Source organism: Myripristis murdjan, chromosome 3 (assembly GCF_902150065.1).
Source record: "Myripristis murdjan chromosome 3, fMyrMur1.1, whole genome shotgun sequence".
In the NCBI taxonomy this organism is placed as follows: domain Eukaryota; kingdom Metazoa; phylum Chordata; class Actinopteri; order Holocentriformes; family Holocentridae; genus Myripristis; species Myripristis murdjan.
This window is the reverse complement of record NC_043982.1, coordinates 30,995,651-31,012,560: the sequence shown is the minus strand read 5'-3', so window position 1 is coordinate 31,012,560 and position 16,910 is coordinate 30,995,651. Positions and strand designations below refer to the sequence as shown.

At 40.9% G+C, this 16,910-nt stretch overlaps 1 protein-coding gene across 1 annotated transcript in view; it reads right to left on the bottom strand.

Annotated features, from left to right (window-relative positions):
* Nucleotides 1-16,910, bottom strand: part of iqgap1 (IQ motif containing GTPase activating protein 1) — a 43,461-nt gene that overhangs the window by 26,189 nt on the left and 362 nt on the right. Inside the window, exon 2 of the mRNA XM_030077183.1 lies at nucleotides 15,101-15,203. Within this exon, the coding sequence (XP_029933043.1) occupies nucleotides 15,101-15,203 (103 nt within the window). The remainder of the gene's footprint in view (nucleotides 1-15,100; nucleotides 15,204-16,910) is intronic.

Here is a 16,910-nt window from a genome sequence, read left to right as displayed (position 1 = left end):
GACCTGAAAATTATTTAGCAGTGTAGCAGTTTTCATGGCTCAGTTTGTGCCTCAGTTTTTAGGCCACAGATTGCCTCAGACTTGAACTGACTCTGAATTTGCGTACTTAGAAAAAAAAAAAAAAACTAACACAAAAAGCTAAGTAGGGTTTTTGCCAGTGGTTTGTAAAAGTTGTGCAATTTAGCTACAGAAAGCCTTTGTATGTAGTTCGTGAAGAAGGCAAAATGTAATTATTATTAATCAAAAACAGTGTGCAATGTTCTGCATCATGAAAAGTGTTTCATATAATGCTAAAAAAAATTTCAAAGCCACTTTATTAGCTCCTGGTACAAAAAATCTTCCATTAAAATTTTATTTTTAATTAATAATAACTACTTCAGTATACAGTACATGTAGCCTATTCGTTTTACATTTACATCCTGAAGGGGGAAACATGACATAAATACAAAAAGGGATATATATACAGAATGGAGAATAAGTCATATTGGTGATTATATTGATTGTGGAATAAATCATAATAAATGTGGACAGAACTTTTCACTTTTCGTACATTATTTCATTTTCAGTGCTTAGAACATGAAAATAAATAAATATAAGCAGGAAGCAGGTGGAAGGTGACCAGGTGGACGGGGGCTGAGATACTAATAAACAGGACCTGCTCAAGTAAGACAGCATAGAAGTAGCCTGTATAAGAAGCTGTCTGCAACAAATTTTGCTTTAATAAATCAACTGAAATGTTGAAGGCTTCCCTTGGGCCAATTGGTAACAGGATAGATCATTACCTCTCTGAATTTGTGTCTGAAATATTACCAGAGGTTCAACAGCCCAGTCTATAGGCTATCTGCTGGCCCATGTGAAATCTTACACTGTAGTAACTAAGGGACCTGAAGCCATTTCCCAAACACTTTGTTGTACCCGCAAAAACAAACACACATTAATATCTGGCCTGTGGTAACCTCTCGTCCTGTACGGTGAGTTCCCAGCATTCCTCCTGTGTGACATTTCATTTCTTTGAGGTCATATTGTGGAGTCACATTCCTGCTGTGTGCCCATGTCAGCTGTGGGCCACAGAGTAGATTTACTGAGCTCGCACACTGAGATGGAAATGTTCCATGGACTAGATCCATGCAATTAGTTTGAATGGAGTGGATTCCACCACCTCATGTCTTCACCCTGCAGTAACTATGGATGCAGTTATCATATTTTTTTTTCACTGCCAACACTAATTCAGAATAACAAACTTTAAAGAAAAAAATCTTCTGTGGATCCTCTTACTTTGCTGTATATCACAAGTCTATGCATTCCAGAAGATATTTTCTTGTAAAGTGCTAGTATACATTTTTTTTTGGTGCACCCACTTTCCTTAATCTTGCCTCCCTTCTTTTGCTGCAGTTCCTTGGATTCCCAGAATGCCTTTCTATAACCCTCAGACAGGGGACAAGATTGTTTTGCTTTCAGTCCAAGGTGGTTAAATGGGCACAAGGCTATAGCTTGATATCAACTAGTTTGTGAACACTGGGGCATGTCTATGATTGCAGCTGTGCCCCATACTCAAAACATATGTCTTGTGTCTGCAATGCATTCAGTGTATTGGGGCATTTATGGGTGCAGAAAATGGTTTATACCTCTTCCACGACGGATAGGTTGTCGAATACTCACACAAAATGGCGGCTATACACCAAGAGGCCATTACTCTTTGATGCTGAGGGACTGATATCAAAACCTGGTGTTCAGCACTGATGTTTTAGATTGCTGGAATTTTCTTCTATCACATTCCCTTATAGCTGTGCTGGAAATATCTCAGGGTGCCCTCACAATGTCTACATTTGGTCACATATCCACAGGAATGAGAAAAACATTCTAAGAAATGACAAAAGATAAAGTGACACAATGGAAATGTTCCATGGACTAGATCCATGCAATTAGTTTGAATGAGCAATGGAGACAACACAGACCCCATATGACAAAGCCAACTAAGATTTTTTTTTTTCTGCTATGCCACACACATGTTGGTATAAGGTTTTAGTTTTGGAAGAAATCTGTGACATAAATGCCTTTTTTAACCTGATACAGGCTGAAAAACCCAAGCTGGTATTAGTATCCAATGTATGCATAGTTATAGCTGCCCTCCTCACTTACAAAAATCATTCAGCATTTAAAAATAACTATATTATCCCAATATGTGATATATCCATGTACCCTATGCAGGAATTGTATACTCCAAGTTATGTGCAGTGGTATGTGTCTGTGCTGGTTAATGTGGCCTCAAGTATCGTTCTCTGATATGAAAACCATGAGTTTATCATTGGCCATGAGGCATTTCACTGTTGGAGAACAGACAGAATGAGGTCAAACACAGCCTTTTTAAAAAGGCAAACACTCTCTCTCTGTTCATTTGCTTAGAAAACACTCTCCCTCCTCTGCAACTTCCGTCTTTGTAAGGCAACATCGAAGTTAACTACATCATGAGTAAGATTAAGAGACCCCCACACACGCCCATGTGTCTGTATTACTGGTGAGAGCATACACTGACTGCACTTGCTCCATAACTTTACCCTAATTCTTATATCAACCCCCAAAACCAAGTCAGTGTCTCTACTTTGGAGAATTTTCCTCATCTTTTAGAGGGAATTTGGTCCTTGCAAGTGTACAAATACACAAACATACACATACACACGCCTTGCAGCACACAGGTCGCCGAACCCCCAGCTGAAACAACTCCCCTCCCAGGAAGTCGTGCCATGGGGTCTCCAGACACAGGCCTGCTATTGAGGGCAGGGTGGCTGGCCCTGAGGCAAGAGGCCTGAGCTGGCCAGCTAGGAACAACCCCCTCCTTTCACTCCACACTGGAGCAGTGAAAGGCTCCATAAAGGCTCCAAACTAATGGTTCTTTTATCAGGCCAACACACCCTTTCCAGCCTAGCACAAACACAGACACACCCTCCACTTTACAGGCAACTCCAGCAGCTATGCATGGGATTTTAGACTGCTGACAATTAAATTCCAACAACAGAGAATAGCTGCAAAAATAAATGTGAAAGTGTGAACATGACACTAAATGGACATGATTAGACATGGGTCTAGTGTGGAAGACAGCGAGATAAACAAGAGACTGGAAGGTTCAAGAGCATCCTCTGAAACAAGCTTAGACTGATTTAGACTGACTTTACAATTTCTTTGTGTATGATTATTCATGATTTTGGTGTAAAAACATGTTTCAGCAGGACTGTAACTGTATAATGTCCGTAGAAATCATCCAGAACTGAAGCGCTCATGTCTGAAATCAGCCTCCAAACTTTTCTGTTAGATGTTCCGGTTAGGACAAGAAGTTAAGCTTAGACTTTAGGATTAGGGATGGAGTTTCTGTCAGAAAGCCTCAGGTGCTGATTGTAGACATGAGCCAACTGATCTTACGCTGTAGAGGAACTGTAACCCTGGCAACAACTTTGTGACCCTATAGCAGAACTGCACCACAGAAATGTAAACAAATCCAGTAAGACTGCTATTTAGACTTTAACTAGTGATCAGTCCTCTCTGAATAAATTAAAACGTATATTGGAAAAGCCTCGGTTAGCCCAGTGTTTGTCAGCAGTAACTAAAGAGCAATGCCATTTAGACAAAAGCAGTCGCTAGGTCATCCAATTACAAATCAAAAATTGGACCTTTGACGATGGAGTGATGATTATTTAGCAGTCTGTTACAGTGAGGAATAAAGTATTCAATTAAGCACCACAACAATAAATTATAGCAGACCTTTTCATAGCATCCATTTTGACATGAAATAGCAGGGTAAACTCAGGTGATACTAATGACATTAACTTAGGTTACATTCCAATTAAGTTTAGCCGAGCCTGTCCAATGAACCAGAATGCACAACACCAAGAGCCTGGCTCTGTTAGACCAAGATGGATACAACAGGAGAAAGGATGCGAGACTAACAACAGGCAGAGATCCAGAATGCAAGAAGCAGTATCCTGTCCAGTGTCACATCCTGAGTGCTGGCAGGAAGCCGAAGCTGCTTCAGAGTTCAGAGGTCAGGCTCATAGGAAGAGGCCTGCTAACTGACCACTGTCTCTGCAGGAAGACATACAGACACCTCGCCGCTGGTCACTCTCAGGGCTGCTGTCTAGGTACATCCTCTGCTCTACTTGAAAAGGTCTATTCTTGTCAGTTTCAATCCACACAGAGCACCATAACTAGCGTGTCTTATCCAGCAGAATTACTTTATTGGTGCAGTTTAACTGTAGTCAGAGCACACACGCGATAACAAAGGTGTTTGGCTGCAGTGAGTCAATGAATAACGTTTTGTCTATGGAGGTGGAGAATCCACTGACTGACTGCCTGGCTTCCTCTTTCCCAGGTATTTCCTGAGCCACAAATATACAACTCAATCAGGGCTTCCCCTGAACTTCTTCCTGTTTTATAACAGATAGCTAGCTGTTTATACTAACACACAACAAGCCTTGTCATTACAATGTAAAGATATATTGTTTACTTGTCCCTCTTAAAGAGCGGCTTAATGGATCTCTGTTCACTCAGTAGAAAGGCTGGGTCATGTTGATCCCTGTAAGGAAACACTTCTTCCTCTTGCAGGTCGTCCAGACTTTAGGTTGCTCTGCTGCCCCAAAGTCATTGCAGGACTTTCTGATTCTAGCCAAATATTCTGATCCATAACAGAAATTATATATAATTAAAATGACATATGTTGTTGTGTTCACTGAATTAAAATAAAAAAACATCCACAAGGTAGATTTGAGCTTTGTCAATGCATTGTGCTATTAATACAAACTCATCACTTCCTGTAAACATTTCAAACTGAAAGGCCGCTAGCATTTCTGTGGAAAGAATCCCTTCTTTTCTTAGCAAGGCTTTTATTGTGAAATATTTGCAAGACCATGTTGTGGAAAATTCAGTGACTTGCACAGTACCACAAAGCACCACATCACGCTTCACTGGCATGCTTACTGTACGATAGGTACTGGGAATTTATCCACCATTGTTTTAATCCCTGGTCTGTATTTGGGGCCCAGCCTTTATTTGTTTGTGCTTAACACGCCCCTAGCCATTCCTACTTTTTACTGCATACCGGTTTTTATTTGAGGAACATACAGTAGGTTCAAAATGCACTCTGTGTGAGGAACTATAGTGGCAATACTTAACAGTTAATGTATCCACCGATACTTCCATCCACCATCTTTGCAATGGTTTACAACAGCCTAGACAGTATCTCTGACCAGTTACACACAAAACAGGCATTACAAAGACAAACATTATGCTGCCTTTGGACACAATTCAACAGCAGGACCAAAGGGAGAGGAAGGGGGCAAAAAGTAAAGTGACGACAACCTCACGCTGATATGAACAAGCTGTCAGTCCTTTTGAACAATGCACTGTTTTGTATTGTACTTGGCATTACGTATGTGAGTGCACCCATGCGTGTTTGGGAAAAGGAAGCATGTTTACAGAATAACTGGAAGGGAAAGGCAAATGTGCGGAGTGCCTTATCTGAACACAGCAGAATGTCAAGGTACAGACTAGGGCTGGGTGATACGGACAAAAATCAAATGTCATGATATTTTTGACTGAATGCCTCAATATTAATACTGTGATGATATTATCGGGGTGACTGTTGATCCTTGTGCAAAAATATTTACACAAGAGATTTTTGATTAATAATCATTAGTGATGGGAAAACGATGACTAGACAGTAAGAGGCAAATTACAGAACTAGAACAGCCTAATAAGTTCAGAAATTTGCATGATTTAACTGTTGAAGCCTTTAAAACCATGGCATCCCAATATGACGATATCCAAAATCCCTGACGATATCTAGTCTCATATCACAATATCACATATGTTATCAATATATTGCCCAGCTCTAATACAGACACACTTTTCTATTTGTTCCTGCTGCCTTTCCTCCCCTCCCTCATTCTATCCTGCTTTCTCTCCCTCGTTACCTCCCACCTCTTCCACTGTTATGCTGAACTGGTGTCTAATTAAGAGGAACTCGAGAAACAGGGCCAGTTTGTGCAGCACCAGGAACAGGGTAAAAGAGCAACTATGCAAAACTCTGAAATTACAGGGAAAAACACTCCAGAAATCTCTTACTAGTCCTGAGGGAGAGTACACTCTGAATCCAAACTGGGGATTCATGAAACATGGTGCTGTTTGAGAAAGACAAAGCACAAAGGGAGAGAGGCATAGAGAGAACTAGAGGAAAGATGACAAGAGGGAGCAAAGATGAGTGAGAGCCAAGTTGTCCATTACATGCTTTACTGCAACACTGGAATCCTGCACTGACTGACCCTTCCCCAGCCAGCCACACTCTTCCAGTCAGATCGCAGCTGTGCTGACACTGTTCCCCTTCTCTGTGCATGAGCACTCCCACTGTGGTAAAATGTGGGACAATAATCAGCCAAATCTCTTATTCCAATGTGCTTCTTGTAGGCCTGGGCGGGATACTGAAAAATGCACAAATAGATTGTGATTCTCTCACCAAGGTAATTTTCCACACGTTGGTATGTTTGGTTAAATCCCTCCTCCACAGCTTGCAGTGTGCTCTGGGGCTGAATGATATTGCAATTATTTTGAAAGATATTGTGGTTTCCGTATGAATCATGATGTCCATGGGAACGATCATTTTTGCATCATAATTTTTATTTTCACTAAAAAAAAAATATGAAATGATGATGTGATTTTCACTAGGGTCTATACCAAACAAATGTTACGTTACATCTGGAAAATACAATGTATTGGAATGGGTGTCTCTGTAGCACCACAATAATTCATTTAATGATATTTTATCATACATTTTTTCCTTTATCACAAATACTGCAGCTCCTGCAATGTGGATATTGCACATGGCCATATTGTGATTTCAATCATATTTTGATTGTTCAGCCCTTGTGTGCTTTTCAGAGAAACAACAACATAAAGTCACATCAGGTCCACATCTGCCTCATCCAGCCTACGTGCCTCAATAAAACAAACTTTACAATATAAAAAGACTCACCTATAGTTCTGAATGAGTGTCAATGCCAAACCTGAGTTCAAACAACTTAAAATATCACTATCTTATTCTACATTGTGAGTGTATGGCAAGGACAAATGTGACATTTATGAATCAAGGCAAAAAAAATAAGCTTTATCATTAGAGGTAAATGTGGCAGTGTACAGTAACATGGATTTCAGCTGTTATCACTTGGCCACATTTCCAGTGAGTTTTTAGGTGCGACAGGTTTTAAGACTTGTTCTGACTCCTTGGTAAAAGCATAGCGGCCCTACTGATGTGGATATGGTCTTTGCCCCATCACAAGAGACACTGGCCCTGAGGGCTTCTCAGTAAGTTGAATTACTAATCGGCTCCCATCTGACCTGCAGGGTTATTACTCATTATTATCCCCAATTAGGTCATCTTAGGGACCAAATACCAGCAAGGGCTGACATAGTAGGAAACCAAGCACGCCTGAGGCAGTCAGGGTAGCATGGGCCTGCTGATAAACCACGGGGGTAGGGGTGCGGGTGGGAGAGGTGTGGGGTTGGGGGAGGCAATAATACAGGCTTTCTACCAACACGTCTGCCACTCAGCATACCACCTCACCTCGCTACTTTCTCAGTTTAATCACCATCTGTGAGCCAAACACTCAAAACAGTTTGCCCATGACGGATATCCAAACCGGAAGAGTAAGTTCTAGTCTCGGGTTTCACAGGCGGCCAGGTGAGAGACTGGCTGGGGATGGGCGCAGGGTGGGCGGGGGGAGGGCTCTTGTGGCTGACAGAGCCTTTATGGAGCACTGATCCCTTCGTTTTTCACAGCTCATTCAGATACAGCAGCCTTTCTGTACAGTATACTGACTACTTGTGCTTTCACTGCCGCCCCTTAGCAACCACTGCTATTCAGGCCGACTTGCAAACGCGAGCAGCCCTATAACATTTACGCCAACCAAAATACAGCACTCAGCATTGTTGACTTTGTAAGGCACACTGCACAGTGAAATGCCACGGCCTTAAAGTGATAACTACGGCAACTTTGGTGTGGTAATTGCTGTGGTATTTTTGTGCTGCGCTTGCCAGAGATCACTTGTCATTAAAATGGTGTTGCCAAGTACTGTGACGTCTTTTTATCTTAGAATTTCTGTTGATGGAGTTTTAGTGTCTGCAGGTGGCGCTCTTTTATTTGTATGTGCAGCCATGGTGGCTACCACTGCTCATGTTAACTATCCAGTTCTGCTTCTACTTCCTCCACACAACCTGGAAAGGTAAAATAAAAATACATCACTTCCTGAATGCTGGTGGATTTTTCCTAGGAGAGGAGCTACCAAAACCAGAGCATTCAGAACAGCAAATGTAAGCTTTCATGAACTGGACATGGGTTAAATCACTACTGTGTTAAACCAGTAAGTGACAGAGAGTAGAAACATCTAACTGTATTATTGGGAAATTGGATTTTACAAATAAAGTAAAAACCCTTTAGCCCTTTATCCCAATACCATGATACTTGGAGCTAGCAGAGCAGGATCATGCTCAGGATTGCAGCAGTCACCTGAGGACAGATCCTATCAGAGTTATCAGAGAGTTTCACCATGAAAATGTTTGTACACATCACTCTTGAGCTTTTCTGTAGCACACCATGTCAGGCGTGACATTACAAAACATTTATTGCAGCAGCAGCTATACACAAGAGCGGCTGGAAAATATTTGAAAACAGGAAACTAGCAAATGGCCAACAGTTTAAGGGGAAATGGCCTGCTGTTGCAGTGAGACTAAGTGAAGATGAAATTCATTAAACTGATGAGAAAAGAGAGCGCTCTGCTTCTGTTGTTCATGCCATGAATGACGGCTGTGGTCCAACATTTGTGATCATTTATTCTTAAAAGAACACAGGTGTCATTTACTTGTCTATGTCCAATGTCCCATGATATGGGTAAATACAGTTTTTAATATTTACTAGGTTTTTGTTGTTTTTAAAACTTGACAGTGTAAAACCTATCTTTAAAGTGACTGTTATCCTAAAACACACAAAATAAGAAGACATGGATGGGAGAATAAAGTTTATTAGGATACATGTTTTTGAGGAATTATTTCCTGGAAGACAATTCTATTTTTTCCTGTAGGTGTCAGCTACTGAACGTGTAACATAATGCAGCACTGATATTAAAACACTCAACTCAGCACAATGACATAAAGATACAAGAGAAAGCTTGACCAAACCAAATGAAGGCTTCATGTCCACTGTGATGGATTACTTCACTCTGGAAATTGTTTTCCAAACTGCACAAGAATGAATGGTAGCAAAGGAATGGCTCATTTTCCCTTCTTGGGACGAAACGGGCCCTGCAATCTCCAACTATGCTGACTGTGTGCAAACACCAGGGAGGACAAATGGAGAGCAGAGGAGATGCTGGATCACTAGCACAAATTTTAAAAACGGTTAAAGACAGTTTGTTCCTTTAAAGCAGTTCTCTAGAAACTAGAGTTTATTGACTCTCCAGCAGGCGGGCCTGACAAGACAAAAACGGTTAGAGCTATGCATTATCTCACAGTCAATGATGTAACCCAATAAACATGCGAGTACTCATCTCAGTCCCCTCTTTGACTAAATTTTTATGTCAGGCATAGTTTCTACTCACAGGCTTCAAACCTCTGCAAAACAAATTGGAGAAAAGGAAGAGCTGATTTTACAGACGTCAGCTTTTCTTTATCTCTGACTAAAACAAAGTGTATTTTTGGCAGGGGCGGTGTGTCTTACTGTCACACTCACACAAACAAACATGATGACCTAATGAGAAAGGATTGTCTGTAAAAGCAGGGCGACAAAAAGAATTCTGCAAGTCAGGCTGCCTCTATGCCCAGAGTCACGACGACAGCATGCTGTCTGTCAGTCTGTCTGTCAGTAAGAACTGGGAGCAGATCTCACCAAGTGGTGCTATGAAGGTGGGGTGGATACAGCTGTACAAACTGAACTGTCACCACGACAGATTCCACAGTGAAAGATTTTCTCATGCTGCTAGATTAAAATATGCAGGAAAACACCGCACAGATTCAAGAGCCTGGCCTGCTGTCACAGTGAATGCTGTATCTGTGTGTGTGTGTGTGCGCGCAGATGAACATTGCACTAGTAAATAACCTTTGATCTGTACTAAATAAGGTCATTACAAACCCTATCCACTTCTCCGTTCCTCTCAATGTGGGAAGTAATGGAAAAGTTCATCACCAGGGTTAAATAAAGGGTAATTGCTTGACTCGCTTCATGTACGAAATGTCTACTTCTCAACTGGCTTAGATGTAATGGCCATAATGAATAACCTTGGAACAATTATGTGGGCTACACACTGCAAATGGTAAGTGGCTGTCATGGAAGATGTAGGCGTCTTTGCAATTAAAAAAAAAGCAATGATCAAAAAAAGATTTGACTAATTTCAGGGTTTACAAACTCAGTTGTACATCAAATTCAATAATATTTCAATGACTTTCAAGGTCTTGTTTGATAAATTTGAGGACATAAAATTGGCCTGTAGGACACTGACACTAAATATTGTATGGGCCTCATTTTTACTCTCTACTCAGGCCCAGAGAGCTGAGGTGTGTTGCTGAATGTTGGCACTTCAATTTAATTTTTTTTCCAAGGAATTTGTTCATTTTCAAAAACATTTAACCCTTATTTCAAGAATTTTAAGACCGTTTGGGAGTGCTAGCATTTGTTTATTCAATGCAAAACACTGTGATGTAACTCCAGACAGCTCTGTGTGTGTCTGTTCACCTGCCGTGACAAGACTACTTGGGTAAATGTGCACCACCCCCTCAGAAAAAAAAGGTACAACTCTTCACCTTTTTTTGATAGTGCTTTTGGCATCTCACCATTCAGAGAGGGAGGATAAATACCACAAATAGCAGCTTGCGGAAAATGAGCGATGTGCAGTGACGTGGTAAATGAAATACAGTTGGGGAGTTGTAAGGCAGTGGAGGAGGGAGGGAGGCTGATTCACAAGTGCGTAGCTTTCTGAGACACACTCTACATCACGTCCAATGGGCTGACACTCCCTCTGCTGTAGATCCCGCCGGCTTAGCTTTTATCTCGCCTTCACAGAAACAAAGCAATCATTTACCTCAGTGTAGTCAACAATGACTCCTACAGAATTACTACTCTGTGAACCAAACACAACACATGCTCACACACGCACTAGGATTCGACCAATATGGGTGTCTGAATGGCAATACTGATGCTGTTATTTTAAGACTGAAGTCACAGGCACACAATATCCAGTACCATCAATATCTTTAAAATTGACCATTTTCATGTATTTTAAGCATTCAGTATTTGTCCCCAGACTTCTATTCTATTCTTAACACCTCTGAAACAGCATTTATACATTCACAGGGGAAAAACAAATGCATTGAAAGCCAGACTAATGTTTTTGTTTTTTGTGGGCTAGCAGTCCTTTAAAGGTGCACGATGCAAAACTGCATTGAAGTGAGGACACTTCAGACTCAGCTGGCAAAAAAACATGGAATAAGCATGACATTTTATGGTTGAGTCTACATGGTTTTTACCTCAGGTGCACACTGAGAACCCTTTAGACTCAACTAAAACTGAAAAAAAGTGTAATAAGCAGGAAATTTAAGACGGAAAGTTTTTTGACAGTTGAGTTGACAAAGTCCTTACCTCAAGCAGCCTTCAATTTTGCACTGTGCACCTTTAAGGCAGGGTGACCAAATTCACCTACTCAGTGGTAAGAAAACTGTGGAACACATACTATCTTTAAATATTAAAGAATTACTTTTACTAAAAAACACACAGGCGTAATTAAATGGAGAGATAAGCTAGCCTCCATCAAATCAGCAGTGGATGACAATGAATGGCTGATATCTGATATCTTATAAAACACCAATATTAGCCAAATATATCAGTTATCTAACACACAGCGCACAAACACACAAGGAATTATATGCATGCTCTCTCATTTGCCCTGCAGAGGCAAACCAAACTCTCCTCTTACACTTTCACTCTGCTTTCAGCCTCCACGCTGTCAGATCTGCGTTTCCAATAAGGTGTGGAATCTGGTTCACCTTTGGGCTCAACACCTCTCTGAGTGCTACACCCAAAAATCACTACAGCACCCTCTGAAAATACCTGCTGCTGACAGAGTGATATGTAACCTGTTCCCAGCTTCAGACTGACAGAAAACAAGGAAGACAGAAACGTGCACAATGTGAGCCAGAGGCTATGAAGCAGTCATGACATCTTGACAAAAATATGGTTAAATATGGACCAGTCTCAGTGAAGGCACTTTGAAGCCGCATGGAAATATTTGTTAATACTTATGTCATAGGGTTAGAATGCTCAACCAGTACTCGACATAGATCAATAAACACAGGTATCGTACAAAAAACACGCCCAACCGCATTCCCAAAAAGAGAGCGAGAGAGGAGTTTGAAAGTAAGAAATTAAATAAGAGATAAGAAAGAATTTCACTTATTCATTTCACTAGGAGACGTTTGTTTGCAGTTATGAAAAACAAAAACACAACACTGAGGGCACAAACCTAAACACATATACACACATATGAAGCCAAAGTCTAAAAGAGGGCACTCAGCAGAGCACCAACCTATGCCAAGTTCACAGCTGGAAATTACAGCACAGATTGTGCTGAGCCACACCTCCTTTATGCAATGCTGCTGTCACAGGAGTTAGATTTTTCAAATTATTTTGCTGACAGTCAGATGGACAGACAGACAAGAGAGATCTCATAACCCCTCTACCAGAGGGTTCACCTCCTAGGTGGAGGTAAAGAGAAATGGGCAAAGAGAGAAACTATGTCTTCTACTGCAATGTCTTCTACTGTACAGACCAGAGGGGGTGAACTAGGTACTGAACATTCAAATTTTACACCATGATAATGTGCATGGCAGACAGCATTAGCCTTAGACTCTAAAGCTGCCTTTGATGGGAACATGAAAATGAGAGTGATAACACATCGTTTGCATCCCTTAGCTGAGAGACAGAGAGGCAAGTGATGATCAAATACAGGCCGTGCCAAGTAAACAGCACACAGCCCTGCTGCACCGAAATCAGACATTTCAAAAATGCAGTGTGGCAGTGCTACAACTGTGACAGAGTCACAACACATTCCTAAAGCAATGTCTGTTTTGCACACAGACTGACACACACACACAAGCCACCCAGGTACACACTCTCACACCCTGCTGTGCACCTGTGAGACACATTCTTGCCATACCACATGTCCAGGCACTTTGCATGAAAACACACTCCTAGTATTCATCCTACCAGTGTTACCCTGCAGGCTCATGTGTTCGCATGGACCTTGGCGTACCCGAAACTTATTTTGCACCTGTCAGTGACAACATGGGGCCGCAGAAGTCTGGCTCATAACATGGAAGCACAGCAATCTTTCAGGAGCAAAATTAGTTTACATAAGCGGCTAACTGTGGTGTGGTGATATGGTAAAGGCACAGTTGAGCCAGAAGAGGAACATGGAGAAGCTGGGAGGAGATACAGAGTGTAAGAGAGGAAGTTAAAGGGGAAAAAATATCATTTAGCCTCAATAAACCAGAATCAAATATAGTCACAAGACATGTGTTTTAGGAAAGGGATGGGGGTATATCACTTTTTTTCATGACTGGAAACACTCTCACTCTCTGGATGTGTCATCACTGCCTATCTCCATCAACATGAATAACCTGCAGCTGAAAGCATTAAGCTCACACCTCTTGTTGAAAGGCATTCTGGGAAACGCAGGAATTCAGTATCTGCGGATTTGAGGAAGAAGTAGACAATGCAATGTGAAAGAAAGTGAGACTAAAAAAAGTAAAAAACAAATAAAAAATTGAAAAAGTAAATTAGAGCACATGATCACAAACTAACTCCTGTCACTTAACAGTGGAAGAGAATGTGAGGGGAGTTTGTTCCTTTCAGTGATTAGGTGATGTGAAGCTGCAAAAATAATGCGGCAATTAACCACTGAGCTTTTTATCTGAGTGTACAGTCTCACAGCTGCATGCACACAGACTCCAACACTCACACCGGAACCTGTTACTATGACAACTCGGGGTTTCTGTGGCAACAGCAGGAGATACTAAAATCAACAGGGACTGAGTCACTTCCTGTCTCATTCAGTCCTTCCTCTTTTAAATACGTGACTCCATGCTGGGCTTTACCCCAGTCGTATCGAGAGCAAACATAGATGCATGCACATGCACAGACCCCAACCCACACACACATACACACACACACCCACCCACCCACCACTCATACACCAAATAATGAGCCTAAGCTCTTTCTAAAGATGATCTTACATTCTACACTCACTTTCTATACCTCCTTTTTCTGCTCTATAACATAAAGGATTTACATCTGACCTAAATAATCTGTGCTGCCAACTGCAGACCATGAAATCATCAAAATCTACACCTAGTATATTTACTGTTTAGGGAGGGTCGTTGTGAAACAATGATGTAGCACCTTGTTATGTCAAATAGAGCTGGGTGATAAGGACAAAATGAATATCACAATAAGCAAGAGAAATTATGACTATACTGACATGTATCACTATGTCCTAACATTATGAGCATCTGCCCAGTTACAACTGCACATCCACAAGGTCAACTTTTCAGGAACTGAGAAAAAACAACTTTGTTTTTAGCTTGACCACAACGCATTTTGACATCATCAAACAGGGTTTCAAAAGGGTTTCATAAGACCAAGTGTGGTGGAATTTTCTCAACTCATGGCCAACTCAAATGACAATCACAAGTCAAACGGTTTTCACAGGGCAGCGTGCAGAACAGGCAAAATAACATGTTTAATCACCACACTGATGCTCTTTGCATTGATGAAGTGTGGCTTTCATTAGACTTCCATAATTTGCTTTACATCTAATTTTAATTTGCCTTTTATTAATTTAGACATCACTCACTTCATGGCCCAGCACTAATGTAAGGAATTACATGTCACCAGCGCAGTTCTGAATCTGTTCATACAGTATGAAATGAATAAGGGGCAGCCCATATTGCTGTAGGTTCTCTGCCCAACCTGCAGATGAGAAACCAGGTGAGCACATGGTCTCTCTTTTTTTTTTACCTTTTTGCCTCCTCCAGGTGGCACAGGTACTCATAGGCCATGTTCTGCTGCCGCCGCTCATCCATCTCCTCTGCCGTGAGCCGCTCCACCCCATCCAGGACAGCTAATATCCAAAACACACACACACACAGGGAATACTTGTAGACAGCAGCAAAAAGAGCAAAGTAAGATACTGGATCTGTGACACTCCCCCTATTTCTCTCAGAAAGTCACTCTCTTAAACATACAGCAATAAATGCTAAATACTAGGGCTGAATAATATGGTTAAGTAGAAAAGTAGAAATTTTGACAAATACAATGAACGCACTATAATTCACAGTTTTATATTTTAGCACTATTTTCATTTTCACTGAAAAAAAATCAGTGTCTGGTATGTCTGCAGAACACCATTTGTAGGGCAGGGCATATCTGTACAGCACAGCACTTTATTTATAATACTATGTCACATACTTTACCTTTTTCAAAAAACCTCTAATACCTTTCACCTTTTTATGATTCAGATCATACAGTATTTCAGTTAATTGTTCAGCCCTACTAAGTAGTACATATTATAAAGATGTGTTTGTCTTGCTATTCACTGGAATATGTAGAGGAGCTCTAACCCTGACTTTCCTGGTTCAGTCTGGCTGATTACATAACTCTCTTGCCTATTTTCCATAAGGCTCGCTGGCCTCCAAAAAGTTCCACATATTGAGATGCCTTACAAAAGTTCTACACCATTTCATGCAGAAACCAACTTAATTTAGTCATCTGTGAATATAAAACAGTTACATATGAGCGTAATAATCTGGAACAAGGTTAATGGAATATATGATGTGGTCACTGCATTCATCTTTGAATGACAGCTCATTCATAGACAGAAAACAAAAAACAATGCAGTGGACCTTGTGGAGGGATTCCCATGGGATTAAACAACGTGGACCAGATCCTGCCTGCAAAGCAATGCTGCCACAAGTAGGTCTGCTTTTTCGTTTTTTTGGGTTTTTTTTTTTTTTTTTTTTTTTTTGCTCTTTTCCCCTAAATTATGGAGAGGGGGATGGGGACAGCAGGGCGCGCAATACAAAGAGGCCCATTTTCTGCCTCCTGTCACATCTGAGGCGGTCGAAGTAAGCCTGTGGGATCACAGGCACACCTCATCAGCCTGTGAAATCCTAATGTTACCATATTACTACACTGTGCTACACTGTGCCTATGACTAAGTGCACTGAGAAGGCCATTTTTCTCCTCACTGACACCGTTTTCTGAGATTTTCACCACACCTCTGCTCACACATTAGGAGCAAATCATCTGTCAGCTCAGCTATGTAATTCTTGATTTTCACAATGAATGAGGCTGTAAAGGCCTAATGCCTTACAGTGTATCCCAGTGCTTCATTTTCTACAATTCAAATAAGTTTTAGAAGCTTTGCCTCAAGCTCAATAAGTACAGTTTCTGAAGTCACTGGGTGTCTTAGGAAGTTTGTAAGATTGGCCAACTTTAAACGATTATAACTTCAGCTTTATTCATATGATTCAGCACTTTAACAAAATATAATATGTAAATCATTAACTGATAATCTACTAATTTGTCCAGTTTGTGTCTTGTTTAAGAACTTTATTGTCTTTTTTAAAGTTTGTCTGCGTCCTTGTGCCCCATGTGGACAAAGTAAAGTTGTACTGAACTGAACTAAAACGTATTCTCGTTTAATTTATAAGCCCGATGATGAAAATATTACATAGCATGAAAAATGAAGGAGGCCTCCCTCTCAAATAAGCAAGGCATGATATTGAAAACGCGGAAGTCGTTAATAGGCTTTACCATGCTGTCAGAA